Genomic DNA, 18,529 nt, shown 5'->3' on the forward strand with positions numbered 1-18,529 from the left:
TCTTCTCAAAAGCTGCAGCTGGTTTGGTTCTGCTCATGCAGAAAAGGATATAACCTTGCATAACATAGGAAATGAACGGTTGAGAGAGAAGCCAAATTCAATTTCAGTCAGATATTTTGAGGATAAGTCCATGATCTATGGAAGCAAGGGAATGAAAAGTGTGTGTATGTGGAAAGCAGCGTATTCAGCACTCTATTAATCACGGCTAGCCTGGGTGCTGTTGTGTGCTGTTGCGTTAGCACTGACTCCAGTACAGAGGCTGGAGAGCAGCCAAGCGCTCCAGAAGTTAACCTCTTAAAGACCCTGAGCTGCTTTCTGTTGAATAAATGTAATTTTGTGGTCAGAAATAAATGCTTGTGATGTAGCAGGAGCTTTGAAAACAACAGCGTGGCAAAGCTATTACAAATTGCTCTGTGTTGGGGAAGTCAACAGCATACATCAAAATTCAAAGCTCACGTCGTGCTGATTTAGGCCCAGAGCTTTCCTGCTTTTCGATGAAAGTCCCATTAAACTGCTCTGTGTAACAAAATGGAGTAAATCTAATATTTTTGGCGGGTAATTGTTTTCTTTTAACATCCACTCCGCGGGGAGTGGGTGGTGGGTAATTTCCTTTGTATAACAGGAGCGCGGGGACGGTGTTGTGCTTCGTCTCGATTCTGTTCCCGATGCTAGCGGGGAAGGGCGAGAGGGGCACAGAGCGCTTTTGGGGTAACAGCAGCGCAGCAGCCTTTCATTCCTTTGTTTACACAAGTGTGTAAATGATTACTTATTTATTTTTGACGGGCTTGATTGCAGTTTAAACAACATCTTTCCCAAGAAAGGTGATTTAAATATACTTCTAGCATCTCAAAGGCAGATGCGCCCTCCCTGATGAGCCCGTAGGATGTCTGCTGCCGACACTGGGCTGTGGGGTGATGGGTCGAAAACATCCCCGGGAGAAGAGACGCTTAACTCCAGACCGATGGACAGAACGGGAGAAGCTCTCAAATACAGTCTCAGTCTTCCTGGAGCCTCTCCTGTGCGTGCCTCTTTGGCCTTGCTATGTTGTTACCTTCCTGGGACAAACCTCAGCTGTTGGGGTAACGGGCAAGGTCCCAGACCTAACATGTCCCACCAGAAGCATGCAGTAGGCACCATGCACCTTGCTGAAGCTCTTACGGGTTCATCTCCATCCCATCCAGCATGCAGGCAAGTTGTACTGAGACAGCAGTTACTACTAGGCTAACCTGGGGGAGGATCAGCCCAAATCCGCTTATTTTTATATAATTGACAAAGTGCTGAAATTTCTGTTGGCAGCTGGTGGGCTGTCTATATTAAGGCCCGCTATGCCGCTGCCACGCGCTTGGGTGAAATGCTAACAGTGGTGGGAAACTATTTATGCAAAATTCAGACAGGCAGCACTGTTTCAGTTCACAGTGTCAGAAGTATCTTCTCATCCTTAAAAAAAAAAAAAAGAGAGAGCTTGAAGTGTGCTGGAAGGAATGGGGTTGGGAGGGCTGTGCTGGGCGCGGTATTCTGCTGAGTGTCGTTATAAACCAATCCCTATTTCTCCAAATACAGAATTATTCCTCATTTGTTACAAAATTACCATGAGGTTCTATACAAGCCAGTGTCTGTTCTTGCTTTGTTGTAATAGAGAAGAGTGTAATATATTAGCGAATAGAGTGTAAAATATTAGCAAAAGGTTACATTTTGGTATTTGTGTGCAGGTGGATTTTGCACAGAGGCAGTTAATGAGCTCATTCTTGCAAGGATTCCTCTGCCCTAATTTTTTAAATACATGAACAAAAGTTTGGATCATCCAGAAGGGAGAAAAGTGGCTGTGGGTTCTAGGTCACTGTTGACGGAGGCAGGAGGAGAGGCTGACAGGCAGGTGAAAGCACGCACTCACTTCACTGTGTCGCTCCTTCTCCCACTGGGAAGCTGGAGGTGATGCTGCGTAGCGCAGGCTGCTCTGCCCTGCCCTGCCAGGAGCCCCGCTTTGCCTCCTTCCTCTCCTGCCCCACTTGGCCACACCAAGCGTGGCTGGGCTGGCCGCAGCAGGAGGTGTTCTCCATCCCGGAGACCAACCCGCTTTGGGCTCTTGCAGAACCTCGAGGATCAAAACTGGCAAGATCTGACGTCTCCCTGGTTAGTGGCATAGCGAATAATTTACTGATCTATGCTCTTGAAAGATGTTATTTCATTTTTTGGGGGACGCACGCATTCCCTGTTTGGAGGTTGTCTTTTTCTTACTTTTTGCCGTGTGTTTTACCTCTCTTGCATTACAAAAATTGGCAACTAGCCCGTGCCGACAGAGGAGAGAGGCTGGGATGCAAAGTATAGAATTACAAGGGTAAATACTTATTCGTGCGCATGAGGTGCCCCAGCCGAACTGGGGCACCCCAAACGTGGTTTCACACAGGGTTCTGACACCCTTCAGACATTCAGGTGCAACGATTCGACTGATCGCTAGCACCCACACTACTGGTTACTAATCAGAGTAACACTTTACGAATCAGCTGTATTTCTGCAGCATTCTTGCTGCTTGTTGATGGATCCAGATGTCCCTGGAGTCAGTCGTGCTGGAGTTATGTATCTATGACACCAGAAAACACTGGGAGGGTTTAAATAATGTGTTAGAGGGGCTAGGATGCTGGCGTTATCTTGGTTCTCCAGGAGTATCCCTTGTCCTTCATGGACAGCTTTAAGCTTCCACGAACCAAATTCCTTAATTCCAGGGCCAGGCTGTCCTTTAGTTTGTTGTACTTAAGCATGAACAATACCAAAGGGTCGAGTAAAATTCTACCAGCTCACTACATTACAGTTGAGAACTAATAGATATTAACAAAGTAAAGACTGACTGGTATAATACTTCATATTCCATTTTCCTAACATTTGGGACTTTGACCGTCCTTTTGCCGTGCACATCTCAGCGCTCTGGTTCCATGCCATACCCAGTCCGTGCCAGGGCAGGGCTGACGCTGGCCAGTGCCCTCGCCCCAGCCCTCGGTGCCCACCTCCCCCGTGCTGAGCCTAGCCAATGCACAGGACAGGTCAGTTCAGTTTGCCGGCATGATGGAAAATAAATTCTTCCACTCCTTATTTGCTTAGTTTTTCATCGAGTCAGTGAGCTGAATCATGCTGCAACAGTGCGATTGCTAGATCTGGTGCAAGAGAAGCGGGAGGCCGTGGCCTGAGGCAGGAGGAGGGAGCAGGGCTGCTCCGCTCGGTGCCTGCCCGACGCATGGATCAGCAGTCGAGTGAGAGCAGGAGCTGAGAAACGCTGCTCGGAAATGCGGAGAGGTGCGAGGAGGGAGACGCACGGGTTGTCAGAGGATGCAGGAGAGGTTCGGCAGTGGTAGCAGACCCACCGTTGCCGTGATCTGAAGGCAGGGTGGCAAACAGTAAAAGCTATTTAAACAAAGCTGTCATTCTGCTGTCAGTATCTTGAGGCACATGTTGGGCTGGGCTCTTGCACTAGGAAGGAAGATCAAAGATTGGAAAAGCAAGAAGAAGCTGTCCTGGGAGAACGAGGGAGCTGAGCTTTCCTCAGGGGATGGCAGTGTTGTTTGTCTGGGAAAATCAGGATTTATCTGGGCATGAAAGGAAGAGAAGGTTTCAAGGGTTCAAGGTTGCAGCTGTTTCACAGTGGAGGGGAGGCAGAATTGAAAAGTTGAAGGATTCGAGTCCCTCTGAAAGTTGTCTTCTTAACTTGAGGTTAAACCAACAAGTTGGTGGTGCAGGCACGCTCTTCCCGAGCTTTTCCCTGGTAGCGTACCTATGCACTGCACCCAGGCGGCTTTGTTCAACAGATTGGTGTTGTATCCGCTCTGTGAAGTCCTTATTTTTGTTAGAGAATTTATAGCACAGCTAAAATATGCACCATATGCTCTAAGCAGCTGCACAGGAATCATTCCTTTTTAATTTTGCTTCAAAAATCTTTTAATTGCAGGAAACAGAAAAAAGCCCAGTATTTTTACTTGTTCTTCTGTCAGCTGTAAAAAAAATTAACTGGACTGATGAACTATATATTTTTATTAATTTATAAAAGTATAATGTTATATTTTAATTAATTTATTTATTAATAGAGATATCTATTGCTGTTAAGAAAGGGAAATCAAGCCACCCGTGCGCATACCCTGTGCTGCGCTTCCTAACCCACAGGCAGGGAGCGTTGCAGAGCGGTCGGGGTGCGCCACCGTAGCAGCTGCTGTACTGTTTGCTGTGAACGAGCAGCTGAGCTCTAGGGCAGGGGCTTCAAAGGGAGACCGATGCCACTGCACAGCGTTAATAACGCTTGCTATAACCGCTGCTTGATTCCAAGGCAGCTATTAAAGGATATGGTATGGCTTAAGTAATGGTGCGTTAATGAGTTGTTATCATGCTTTTCCCTTTAACATGTTTCTTACAATTCTTGGTGGCATTTCGGTAGCTCAAAGTAATGGAAGACAAATGGAAAAACTTTGCGATGCAAAGCAATATGACAAAAGATGTGTAAGAGCTGTGCGAATGAAGGGAGATGGGTGTCTCAGTAAGGCATTTATTTATTAAGAATCAGAATAGAAAAATAACTTCTGTTTCAAGTCATTTATTTTTACTTGATAAGTTAGTTCCAGATTGGGTGCAGGGCAGTAAAAGACATATCTTTCATGTTAAGGTGGCTAATGAGAGCGAGAATTGCAACTGAAGAACAGTGGGGAGAAACAGAAGAGTTAGGGCTACAAAATTCATAGTTAGCATATGCAGTTAATTGTGCTGCAAGTAAATCACCGCTACTTCGGTAATGCCGTACAGACCCAGAAAGCAATGTGGTTCCTTCACTAAGGAGTTGTCTTTGGGATGCCAAGTTGTCTCAAAACAAAAGAAAACCAGAGCAGTGCTGAATGATCCAAGTCGAGCCGTCAGGAGCAGCACATCGTGGCCATGTGCTGGCCTCACGGTCCATGAACGTGTCAATGTGCTGGTATCTGTAAGCTCAGAGAATTTAAGTGTCGATGCAGAATGTGCCGGCGTCTGGCAGTCCCAGCTTCCTCGCAAAGAGCTGTATCTTCCTGTTTCATCTTTGAATTCAGAAATACAGTTGTGCAGCTGGCTGCCTGACTGCAGCCGAGGAGACCGTACCGATACAGCACAGCACAGCAGAGCGTCCCACTGCCACAAACCTGAATGAAGAGTCCAGGTGATTTGTGGGGCAGCAGACATCAGACTTTAATTAATGTTGAAATTTCTTAGTGCATAAAGAGTGACAGATTCCAAGATAAAGCCACAGACCTGACTTTTATGTTTTTGAACTTGACTGGACATAGCTGAAAAAGAAAGAGGCAGTGTTCAGATAAAATCACATTCAGTGTCTTCCCTGACGTAGGTGGCTAGATTTATGGTGCTTACCTAAATGTGGAGAGAAATCCACTGATTTCATTGACGGCATTTTGATTTTAGCCAGGTGTAGTAGATATTAGACTGTGACCAAGCATTCCTAAAATACGTTGTCCGCACTACTGGCGTAGCGTGGCAGCAATGTTGGGCAACCAGCTGTCATTCTGGCGGGGGAGAATGGGAGCAGACCAAGGAGGTCTTCACGGGCAAGTTGGAGAGAGATGATTATGGAGGGGAAGGGTGTCATTCAGCCTCCGGGATGAACTTGGTACCCCTAGCAACAACTGATGAAAGCACCTGATCTGGAAAAATAAGGTGGATAAAGGGAGGACTGCTCTCACACCGAGGTCTCGCTGCGGCTCCCTCGATACAGCTCCGGTGATATTTGAAAGATGAAGAGTGTGTTAGGGAGGGAGGATTCCTCGTGTCTCATCGCTGTTATCTCAGTATAGCGCCAGTGCTATTACCAAGACAAATAGTATGCCAAAACTTAAAAGTGAACATATGTTTATGGGGGTGGTGGGGAATACAGAGGTCACTGTTGTTTCTCTGTAGTCAGAGAAGACATAATGGGGCCTGGTTTAGATAAATTAAGATTTGGAGCTAAGCTCATGTCAAGACTACGTTGGTGTAATTATAAGTTGACTCCTTTTGGGGTCCCAGAAGTTTTTAGACTCAAATAAAAATGTTCAGCGAGAGTTTTATAATGTAGTTCAACAGTTTTAATGTGAGCTGATTGCAGCTCATCCTTGTTGGCTCCTGAACCAACTTTACTTTGATTTGAAAAAATTTTGAGTGAACTTCCAAATACTTACTGCACGTCATTTCAGTGCTCCGTTTCCTCTGTTTCTGAGCTTCATTTACATTCTGCTGTTTCTCATGTCTTCTTCATCCCATATTTCCTTATTTCCTTACATAGCTGGAAGAAGTTGGCATATTTAATTATTGTTTCATTCCAATTAAAGTTGTCATGGTGCTTTTTCTAAATTTTATTTTAAGATATAAAATAGTTGTAGTGCTCATTTTCAGTAGAACTTTAAACCAGACAGATTGATTGAATATATATTTTTTTTAATTAGCAACTAAAACAATCTTTCTGCCTGTTGGGATTGTTTGGAATTCTGGTTCTGAATGGGGGGAGGGGGGGAGGTGTGAAAGTTCCTGTGATTTACAAACTGCTTCCTTCAGAAAGTCTCTGATCTCCTTGGAAGATGTTGTTTCAGTTCTGTGTTAGATTTCAATCACTGTATAACAGGTGAGAAGTGAAGAAACCATACCTTTTGTAATGCTTAGGGAGAATATAAGTACAAATGCCCTTTATTAAAATGTGAAAAAACTGTAACAGGAAAACAAATCCATCTTGTTATTTCACAGAAATGCAAGCATTTCAAATGCTTTGGTTTTTGTAAAAGGGGCAAATGAATTTTTCAAAATACAGTACAGAGTCAGTTCTGTAATGCTAATTGTATTTAATAATAGTAATTTAAATTTGGCTGTACTGTGCTGAGCAGCAGCAAGAGAAAATTGTATGTGGGAACGATAAAGTCCAGAAGTCTAACATATGGTGTGCTTTGGCCTTCGAAGTCTGTCTTTATGTACCCATGAAATATCTCAACTGCAAAAGTCTTGCTGATGGCTGCCCCCTCCTTTCTCGCCCGTTCACAGGCAGCGTCTGATACTCCCAAGCACTGACTTACACTACGCGGTGCCTCTCTGCCTTTGGCAGTTTTTTCCATATTCTAATTTCAAATACTCTTTGTGTGAAAATGTTCTAACCGAATTACTTCTGTTCTCATTCCTTAATGAGCATCAGTCCATCTGTGATTGCTTGAATTCAAATTAATAAATGGGTTATTCGCAACCATCAATCCCTTGCTCCCCCGCACGTCACATGTCCTGTGAGGTTCCAGTGCCTTTCCGTAGCCTGTCTTAGTAAACTCTAAAAGGTGAGTATGGCCAGCATTTTTTTAGAATTTATATCTGCTCTCCACATCCTCCTTCATTTTGGCCTCTGCTGCTCCTTTATCATCCTTCCAACACCTTTTTTTTTTTTAAAGTGATAAGAATAAGTTGCAAACAGATCAGGTTTCAGTTGCGCTACACCTCCACCAGTCTACATCATAAAGTAATCCCAGTTTTGGGGGGATGTGAGCAGAACAGGAATGTGGTTTGTTGCTCTAAATACAGGCTTGTGTTGTGTTACAGCAACGTGTCTCTTTACAACCCCTCGCCGTATCTCTCAAGGTTTCACTGCTGCTGCCAAACGCTGTGCAGATGCTTTCGGTGTCCTGATTTTCCTCTTTGACCCCTCCCCTCGAGTCTTTTCTTGGTTTGTACGTTGTGCATTGTGCTTCTGTGTAATTTCTACAGTTGTCCTTGTCCTTTGGTTTTCTGGCCTTAATCCTCTCTGCAGTGATCCCTACAAGTCACTTACCGGCTATAAGACTAATCTGTACAAGTCACGTGGCGTTCCTGGGCTCTGCTCTGTGCACTTTGCGTCTCCCTCCCTCCATTATTTTAATCCTCTGCATTGTAGGTTTGGTTTTTTTTTTCTCCCCCAGAAAAAATCCTTCCCTTCGCAAAGTCATTTTCGTACGAGGTAAACAGAAGTGGCACCGAGTCTGACCCCGCAGCACCCTCCTGCTTATCTCTCCTCCTCCCTGCGCCGCTTCCTTGCCCTGGCACCCTCCGCTTCCCCTGCCAGCGCGGCCGCTGCAGCCGGGCGGCTCTGTCGCGCGCCGCCTGATTCTGCAGATCCCCTCCCGTCTCATGAAATAGCAGATACTTTCCTGACACACAGATACTGTAAACTCTGCCCATTGTTTCTGCCTTATCTACCAAATCAATAACGCAGTGAAAGAATTCAAGGACGTTTTTCAGACAGGACCTTCCTTTTTTAGTACATGTTGACGTACACACCTTTAAATGGCTTCATAATATTAACTGCTTTTCAAATACACACAAGAAAATATCAGGTCTTTGTATCCGTAGCCCTTCAGATCCTTCCTTGCCTTTTATTAAAATATGGGAATGATAATCCCCATACTTTCATTTTCCTGATTTTGGTAAGCTGCGGCAGAGCTGTGTCAGGCTTTCCTGTTGCTGTCACTTTCTGCTTTGGAGCATTAATCCAGTGGGCCTGGTCTTGGGTCGGTTTGGCTGGGTTTTGTCAATATTTAGTAATCGTGGAATCCTAGAATGGTTTGGGTTGGAAGGGGCCTTTAAAGGCCATCTAGTCCACCCCCCCCGCCATGAGCAGGGATATCTCCAGCTGGATCAGGTCGCTCCAGCCTGGCCTTGAATGTTGCCAGGGATGGGGCATCGACCACCTCTCTGGGCAACCTGGGCCAGTGCCTCACCACCCTCACTGTCAAAAACTTCTTCATATCCAGTCTAAATCTACCCTCTTTTAGTTCAAAACCGTTACCCCTTGTCCTATCGCAACAGGCCCTGCTAAAATGTTTGCCTCCACATAATTCTAAATCCTGTTTTCTAGTACATTAGGGTAATACATGTTTACCAGAAAGTGTTGCTGTGGAGTAAGTATTTTATTCTCAGAGCTGTAAAGCTGCCTTTCGCTGTAAAATGAAGTTTTAGATGAAAACACAGCTTTAGGGGAAGATAACAGCTTGTGTGAGGTGGTGTTTTGCCTCACCTGGGCAGACAGCTCTTACATGAGTATTGCGTGCGCTACAAAATACAAAGGGAAGGTACTCAGAGGAGCCTGGCTCGTGCTCATGCGTGCAGGACAGTATCAATTCGACGGGTCCATGCCTCAGCTTTACTGGAGAGCTTGCTTGCCTGTGGCAGACTGGCAGTTGTTCAGTGTTCAGTATCACACCGTGCCCAAGAAGTGTTCTTTGCCACAGCAAAGGCAGCGCGTGACGTCGGGAGCGCACGCGGTTCCCGTTTGTCGTGTTCGAACCTAATAAGCGGTAAAGGAAAACGGTTGTTGAGGAGAGAACCTGTCTGGCAAACACCATGCTTTTTATAAAGATTTAAAGTGGAGAATCACAGTAGACGGTATTGTTCGTTACAATATTGATGCTCGCTATTGTGCTGAAACATGACTTTAAATTCTATTCAGTACGAATGTACCAGAAATATTCTTACAAGGCTGCTTCTGTAGGAGCTGTACACAGGAGACTCGGGTTCCCTTTTTGTGTAGTAACTCATTTTATATGAAATACATTCATTTATTTTTATAGCTCTGAATGTAAGAGTTGTATTGGAACAAGCCTAAAAGCCTTTTCTCGTCACTCCTTTTAGATTGATGCATTGGGTAAAAGAAGCAAAGAAGCAGAGGCAGCCTTCTTGAATGTTTATAAGAGATTAATTGATGTTCCAGGTAAGCAAAATATTTCCTTATTCTGAAAAACTGATGCTTTATGTTTGTATGAATGCTACTGGGCATTTTTTCTAGCTTTAATAAGGCAAACACGAGCAGTGGTTTTATTCTGAAACGGATATGCTCTGGTGTTGTTTCTAATGGAAAGAACTATAACTACGGCACGTTTCGTGACTTCTCTTAGAACTGTTCATTGCATTTACATTTGAATGTTTGTGTGAATCATTTTATATTATTGCAATAACACGTGGTTCTGAGTAATTTATTTATTAGAGGGTTCAGACATTTTTAACAAAAAAAGATATATCTTGAAGCTTTGTCAAGAAACAGCAATATTTGTACTTTTAAAGGACAGAGAAGATTTTTCATACCTTCCAAAAAAAAGAAAAAAACGCCATACTGAAAAGTAAATTGCTACTAAATTTGAATTCTATTCAGTGTAATTGTGAGCATAATTTTTACTCAAAGGCCTTTATTGTATGTGTTTTCAGTTTTCCTTTCTGTTTGGCATCAAAAGTTTCAAGTTCATTTCTTTTTACATTTTGGGAGTTGATTTTTTTGTCTTCCCCAATGGTAGATAAAGACTGTCTGAACAGGTTTTTCTTTTTGCAACTATACCCAAAGATGAGAGGGAGTTAGGAGTCCAACTCTACACTTCCAAATCTTGGCCTGACCGAGCTGCTGGCGTATGACAGTGTGTGTGTATTTTATACTTTTATAAAACGTTGACATTATATAGAATATTCAGAAAAACTTACCTCAAGAGAGGTTTTGAGGTGTAATTAATACTTTTAAGGCCTCATTGCAAAGTGCACCCTGGTCCTTACTTGTTTTGCCTTTTAAGGAATGCATTTCATGCACACTGCATATAAAAATTAATGTTTTAACGTTTTATTTACAGCTTAATTGGTTAAAAGGTTAGTGTTTTTCAGATGCTCAGTCAGAGCTAACATACATATGTTTTTATGCTTTCACATTTATTGTCAAGTAGTGCCCAGTGGCCAGTTCCTGCTGTGTTAAGTGCAGCGTATGCGGAAAGATGCAGAGACTTGCCATGTGCATCCTAGACCACAGCTGCCTCAGAAATGTTGTTTCTTAGGTTAATCAGCCATGGTCTGTGAGTTTTTGTTTACTCATTTGCTGCTAGTAGTCTTAGTAACTTCCCATAGGTGCACAGTTTCCTTTGCACGTCTGTTCGTGCCGTGGGAAGAGGTGGGTAGCTCCGAGAGGCTCCTGACCATTGCCGCAGGGTGCGGGCAGTTGACACTGGCGCGAGCAGCGTGGGCATGGGATGGGCTCTCACAGCTCTGTGTTGTAAAGGAGACCCCTCTGTGAAACGCACCCAGCACACCTGCAGCCTGCAAGTCCTTCCAAGGAGAGCAGCTGTAGCCCCTCCATCTCCATACTGACGCAGCCCAGGGTGCTCGTTTCCTGCCGTAATCGGGAGGCGAGCAGGTTTGATTTCCATGGTCTGGTTTTGTCACAACTGAGTCGTCGTGTCGCACAAGAGCTGTGTGGGATGCTTTTCACGCTTTTGCGTAGCGGCTTTTTTCTGAAGCCCGGCATTATCCCAGGTGGTGGGATTTGAACAGCAGAGTTAGACTTAGGGTGAAGGTTGGACATGTACCCAACCCATGCTGTGGGATCAAAATGGTGACGGACCTTCTCGCCTGCAAAGAAGTGCTGACAGACTTTTCTCCTTTCCTTCATTTGCAAGAGCCAAAGGTACACCCGTTCTTCCCCACTCCCCAATCTCTCTCTTGTCCAGCCTTCCCCTGCGCATGCCTTATGTTAAGTGTCAGAGAAATATTTCTGTGATAGTCTTGCTACGTGTAAAAACTTTGGCCTGCCAAAGCTGCGAGTGCGATGGAGTCTGTGGGATTAGCAATATCTACAGGGTTTAGTCCCGTGCTGGATCTGCCGGCCGAGAGGCACACGAGGAGCGCACTGATGTTGCTAAAAGCAAATTCCCGGTTCCTGGGCCCAGGCGCGACCAGTCTGCTGTAGTCATATGCAGGAGTAACAAATACTCACTGTTTACAACGTGTACTGCGACAAAGAGGAAAACAGCCGTTAGGAATGTATGGCACTGGCGTTTGTCGCGACGTGGTGGGGCTGAGACAGGCGTGTGCAGTTAGGGGCTTCTTTCATTGTGTAGATTTTTTTTTTAATTTCCTGCTCATCACATGTAGTCTTTTACGTTGGGTGTGTATCAGAGGAGGGCTTGCCTTTATCAAAGACCATCAGTATGCGTGTATCACGTGTTTTGCCTCTGTGTGGCTTTTACATATCTTTTGACCTGTCCATTTGGTATTTCAAATATTTAGGTATACTTTTAGCTCCAGAATCCTGCTATGTTTTCTTTTCGGTGCGAGAAGGGAGCCATGATGCTTTGAGAAAGCTATGACTGGAATGCTGCAGAGTGGTTGTTTAGCATTAAGCATCACTGTTACATGACAAGGGTGCAATTTTATCAGACTTTCAATATCCTTTATAGGACCATATAATAATTGCAGCTGAAGTCTAATTCCCAGCAGCCAATTTTATGGTTCTTGAGGAAGGCATGTATTCCTCTCCTCAGTAATAATGTGCACACTTTATATAATTAAAAAGGGCTTCTATTTTAATTTTACTGTAAAATGATCTGTATTGAAACTCCGGCTATGGTGCTTTATAGATGCAGCTAAGTGTAATGATTTTCTTTCCTGGCTTGACCAGAGTTTTCACTCGGGCTCACCAGTAAGGAATTTGTGGGAAAGATGGTATTTTACTTGTAAATTTTCCTATGTACATCAGGGGTTTTCTCCTTAAAAGATAAAACAGACCTTTTCATATCTCTCTTCAGCTTTATGATACTGTTAAAATAGCATTATCATTGGTTTGTGCTGCAAAATTTATCCTTCCTAAAGGAAAGTACATGTCAAGGAAAACATTTTGGTTTATGTACATTTATACAGCTATAATTCTCACTCAGATCGTGCTGTCTTTCTTGAGACTGAACATTTTTAATTAATGGAATTAATTTTCTCATTTAATTGCCTTATTTTCAGTATGCAGTAAAGAGCTAGAGAAAAGTAAATGCTGCCACATGAATTGCACTGATCAACAAGGTTGTCACAACTTACCTTTAAAAATAATGTGAATATATTTATTTTGAAGTAAAGGGAGGTTGGGTCTGTATTTTGAGGAAGCTTTTTTCCATCTGTATTTCTGACTTTTTTTCTCTCTCATTTTATAAAATAAGTGTATTGTGTTAGCACCCTTGGCTTTTAGGGTCTTAATCTTGCAAACACTTCAAGTGAAATTGGAGCCCTGTTGTGTAAGTGCTTGGAGGAGCGGGGCTGCCTTGCAGAAACAGTAGCTTCATAATACTGTTTAAAGCTTTAAAAGAAAAGTATTAAGTATTAAAATACTAAAAATTTAATATTTTTCTTTTCAAAAGGAACGGTGTTCACTACTTAATTTTTTTTAAACAAAACTTCACTGTAATTTTCAAGTAAGAGTTAAAATGTGGAGACTGAGAGTGAATGCCAGCCGACAGTATCTGGATAACCTGGTTAAACAGAGTTTCACTTTATGCTGTGTCTTTATTACTGTGCAATTACTGCACAATGCCGCAGTTGGGTTTGCCCCATTTTCAGTGTTGCTGCTGTTGAGCACAGCTCCTGTGTCAGCAGAGGAGAGAAAATTCTGCCTCTAAACAGAAAACTTGCTATCTTGATGTGGCAACAACTGAGGCGAGTCGGGGCTCAGTGGCTGTTTCCCTCTAAGAGCTGATGTGTATCGCTTGCAATACTGCTGCGAGCTTCCCACCAAAGGGGAGTACCGGGAAGCTCGGCTGGTTCCCTCTTCTCCCTTTACTCCAAGGTGAAATCTGCGTGCGCAGGCTGTGCGTGCAGCAGTGCCAGCCCCGCGCCCCGCTGAAACGCCGTCCGAACCCGCGCTCGCCCCGCCGTCCGGCCTTTCCACGGCAGGAGGCACCGTGTCACGTCTCGGTTATACCCTGTGCGAACAGAACAGGGACAGGCGTTGCGCTTCCTCAGCACATACGTGTTTGAGAATCGGGGTAGGATAGTGCAAAAGCTTTGCACTGTGTGGTGGGGGCTCTGCAGCCTTCTAGGGTTGAGCCATAAATGGTATTCATTTCTGCTTAATGGGAATTTTCTCATCAAGAAACTAAATGACTCTTGCAGGCTAAAAGGGGGTGTGCGTGTGTTTTTATTGGAGACTCTTCACGGGTCTCTGTTGTGATCAGATTTGCCATAAGTTTGGTGCTACAGAATGCGTATGATCTGCTTTTTAGCACAGAGGACCCCCTGTCTAAGAAAGCATAAAATAACAGAGAAGCTAAAAAGGAGAAAATTTTTTTTTTTTCCCCCAATGTGCTCTGTTAAAACTATTACAAGCAGTAACAATGAAAGACTGCTGAAGTGGAAGTTTTATCTTTCCCTTACTCCTTGCTGTCATAAATTGCATGCCCTGCCACGGGGGCTGTATCTTAGTAAGGGGTCTGAAGGAGGAGCAGGCTCGTTCCAAGGGAGTTCTCCACACACCCATCATTACATGTAGTATTTTTGTTTATGTATAAATCACAGTTCAGCCTTGCAAATTCAAACTGCCCTGCATAGGGCTTTCTTTTTCCAAGGGATCATTTAGCTGAGGGAACACAAACTTCTCTGAAACTAAGTAATCAGTAAAACACAAAGTATGTGTTAGGGAATTACATCTGAAGGCAGAAATTAAAATTTGTTTCTCGCCCATAAGGAGAGCTCCATTCCTTCACCCCAGAGCCTGTGCTAACAGCAGTGTGAGATGCAGTGCTTGCTGCTGTCGCTCCGTTAGCTTGTGATTCTTCACAACTTAGCAGGACTCTGCAGACTTGGGTTGCTGTTTGGGCTAAGAGAAGACTTCACTTAAAAGTGTATTTGATCAATGTTCTGAGGCTAAAGGTGATAGAACAGGTTTGATTTTTTTTTTCCTCCTTTTTTTTTCAGAAAAATCATCTGCTGCTTATGTTGGAGGTGATAAATGTGTACGAAGTTGTATTTATATACGTTATGTCACTTGTTTGGATTTTTTTGTAAAGCGTAACGTTAAGCAGAAACCATAAAGGTTCAAGCCAGCCCCGGGAGCGGAAAGTCTGTATGAGCTTTTACACAGCCAGGTGACCCAGTAGTTACATGATGTGCTTAAATTGCAACATAAGCACAGCCAGCCTTCGGTGCCGGTAGAGAAGAGCTGGTTGAATGTAAATGTAGGAGAGAGAAGGAAAAGAGGTTCACTCCAAGGGACTGTGTTAAGCATATCCTCAACTAGAATACTAAAAACAGAGTTTGAAAAAGTTAATGCTGGGAGCACTCGTCATTGGGCTAATCATTAATTGTTTGGCAAAACTCTTGTCTAAAGAGCAAGATCGGGTTATAGTATACCCTGAGTTTGTGGTATATCAAGACTGATATCACAGCACAGACAATTTCTGAGAAACGTTTGGTATTGTTAGAAACTGTGAAAAATTGTAAGCAATTGCTGGTTTGTTAATAATATATGTCAAAATGGACACCACTTTCCAAATAAAATGTATTTGAATAAAATTGAGGATAGGTAAAAAAATGAAAAATTGTATATTTTTGCTGCCCGTAACTTTACAAGGGAAATGAATATGCGTGACGTGCCTTTTCGCAACCTTCGAGGGAAAAGAAAACAATATTGCAGTGAGCAGTCTTAAGAGGAAAGGGAGGAAAATGACCTTGCTCATGGACAACAGGCGGAGCACAGACACCCCCTCGAACAGAGCAGTCGGGTATCTTTCTAAACACGCTTGAAAATCTGATAAAATTAAGCAGAAAATTGAGCAAAGTTAATACTTGAAAGAGTGAAAAGCTGTAAACCCCTGTGGCTGCAGGCAGTGGTTTAGCTTGTGACTGTATCGCATGTGAAGACAAAGTCCCTGATGCTTCATCAGCACGTTTAGATCTGGTAAAAAATGTGGAGTTGCATAAACGTATGAAAAATGCCCCAGTTCTGGAGGCTGGGTCTGGGAGAGAAGTCGGCACGGTCAGAATTCAGGGACTGTAGCTACTGGTGATTTTCCCCAAACTGTTCTGCAGACCTTTGCACAAAGAAATGGCCGAGGTGCGGGTGCAGGGCACAGTCTGAAGGCCAGGCTGCAGGCGGGGGATTCTGAGCAGGGTTTTGGTAGGGTCCGTGGCTGCGACCGTTTTATTTTGCAGAACGGTCTGAATCGCCTGGGATGCTGCTCCTGCCTTCGGGTAGTCAAGCACTGAGGAATGTAGAAGTAACTCGTAATCACTTCAGCCTCCTTCCCTCTGGGGTTTGAATTCAGAGACACAGCATAAAATACAATTTTGGATCTGTACCGGATGAATGCATGCTGGTAGGGCATACTGTTAGCATTACATAGTTATTTTCAGATGAAGCGGAAAGTCCTGGCCAATTCTCATCTTTAGTATTCTTTCACTTTATCCTTATGTTTTCAAACTGATGTCCAAATAACTAAAAATAGCTCTGTTACCTGGATATGTGGCTTGCAGTTGGGCTTGTCTGATTGCATACTTTTTCCTTTCATTTTTCTCGTTGAATTAATAATTGGATAAATTCCTTTGTAAAAGCTGGAATAAATATTCGAAGGAAGAAATATCCCTAAAGCATACACTTTAAAAAATTTATTGTGTGGTTGTCAAGCCCTATTTTACTTGGTAGGCTGGAGGCATGGAAGGAAGAGGGGAGGTGAGATAAGGGGAAGGATGCAATGAACAGGAGCAGGCAGAATGTGCCATAGAAGAGAGAAGATATTGCTGCGGGCACTGGTGGCGTTCACCTGGAGGTGAGAACGTCAGCACCCCGTGAAAGCTGCCGCTGCAGGGAGCGGGGCTAGAGCAGCCCTAACCCGGCGACTGGAGCCGTGCGGCACGTTCGGGGCAAGAGAGGCGGGCTGGGTGCTCGTGTGATGGGGAATACTGGACTTTCCCTTTCTCAGTTGCAGGAATGTGAACTGGAATTAGAATAAACCCCAGCTTTTGGAGGGTTTAGTGCTAAGTCTGTTCAGAAGCTTTTAGGAGAAAGAAGGGATGACTGTGGCTGCAACACTTTCAAACATGCTGGAAGGTTATTTTTTCTTTCTGTAATCTCAAAGTAGGAGAAACGAAACTTAGAGTACAAGTGATTTTCTGTAATTGTCCTTTGCTTTGCACTGAGCTCAGTGTACAAGCAGTAAATTCCGATGTCTTCAGCCGTTACTAGAATATTAACGATCAAACTGGAGCGTTTTCAGTTACAGTGGTTTTTCTTGTAAACTCATTAGGTCCTTTTTTGGCTGGCATATTATAGTGCCATAAAATAGTATATCGCCCATTATGCATACCCCACTTTTAATATTAAAAACTTTTCTGAAGACTTACTGTGGTAACTCCTTTGAAAATACAGGGAACTGCAATGCAATTCGTTACAGAGTCAATCATTTATGCCTTATATGACTTCTTTGGGTACTGAGAGAGATGCATCTCTCATAATCTGGGGCAGGGCCAGAGCATCTTTCCAGCAGTAACCATTCTAGAATTGGTAGATAAATAAAAGATGTTTTTAAATAATAGCCCACAAGATCTAAGAACCACGTTCTGGCAAAGGGATCTATGTGATTGTGGTCAAACTGGCTCTATACCATCTCGCATCGTTTCGCTTAACCCTGCAAGCACTGGAGAGCGCTGCCACGGAGAGCTGCCGTCGTGATTAATGGGGAGGAGAGGCGCCGGCTTGCTGCCACTTCCCCCGTCCCCATGCAGGGGCGTCGCGTCGGGATTGCTTTGCTGCTTTCAAGGGTCGGGAGAATTTGGGATTCTGCTTTTTTGCTGGTAAGGAACAGGAGCGTCCCTCACCCTCCTGTGAGCGCTTTGAACTCCCTGGTACAGCATTTACAAAATGCTCTGACAGCAGGAGGGTGAAGAGAACACTAAAAATGTGGGAGAAAAAAAAAAAAGGAAGAGAGAGCTCCCAGTCCTGTGGGATGGGCGAGTAAGAAAATACGTATAATTCTTGATTGAAGGAAGAACCTTTTCATGTTTTTTATGAAGTGAGGAGTTGGAGAGATGATGAGCTTTGTTTCAAACGGAATTACAGCTATAACTCTTCTGTCCCTGGGCTACCAGAGTCATAGGGGAGAAGGAGGAAAGCTATCATTTATTCCATGAAATCTTTGTCTCAGTCTCTCTAGGCTATTTCAATTTACCCCTGAAATTTCTGGGGATTAATTAATGAATTAATTAAGTATGCTGTGAGGTGTTTGAATATTCAAAAGCTACAATGTAATTATTATTTTTTCTAAAACGCATTTTCAGGTTATTTTCAGATACGCAGCCTCCCAAGAAAGCACTTAACTGCACCGAAAGCTACCAGGGCTTCTGCCTGCCTGGAAGCCAGAGCCCGTGCTCCGCGAGGAGCCGCAGCGGGGCTGGGCAGCGACGCCTTCGGGAAGTCCAAAACTTCTTTGACTTTGTGACGAAAGCGTTGTGACGGCAGAGCTGAACTCCTGGCAGTTTTTAAAAAAGTCAGATCGCGTTAATGCAGTTGTGTTCAGGAGGATTCCCCACACACACACCCCGTGCCCCGTTATCGTTTCGTGTGGGCGTTTCTTGGGAGCGATCGCTCGGAAAGCTTCGAAAATCGCTAGGAAAGTGGTTTAGGCGACAGAAATGCCGTCTTGTGGAACGAAACGCCTGGTCTTCGCTGAATTATTTTTAGCTCCAAACCTGAGGAAACGCGTTTCCAGCGATATGAAATATTAATTGCCCCCATAGCTCTGGCACCGTT

General features: G+C 43.9%; 1 protein-coding gene across 4 annotated transcripts in view; it reads left to right on the forward strand.

The window, feature by feature from the left end:
• The window catches only part of CUX1 (cut like homeobox 1), a 283,847-nt gene that overhangs the window by 117,846 nt on the left and 147,472 nt on the right, over positions 1 to 18,529 (forward strand). For all 4 annotated transcript variants that reach the window (XM_075439947.1, XM_075439944.1, XM_075439945.1 and 1 more), the window contains exon 4: positions 9,628 to 9,706. In XM_075439947.1, coding sequence (XP_075296062.1) covers positions 9,628 to 9,706 — 79 coding nt within the window. The remainder of the gene's footprint in view (positions 1 to 9,627; positions 9,707 to 18,529) is intronic.

Source organism: Opisthocomus hoazin, chromosome 20 (assembly GCF_030867145.1).
Source record: "Opisthocomus hoazin isolate bOpiHoa1 chromosome 20, bOpiHoa1.hap1, whole genome shotgun sequence".
Lineage (NCBI taxonomy): Eukaryota > Metazoa > Chordata > Aves > Opisthocomiformes > Opisthocomidae > Opisthocomus > Opisthocomus hoazin.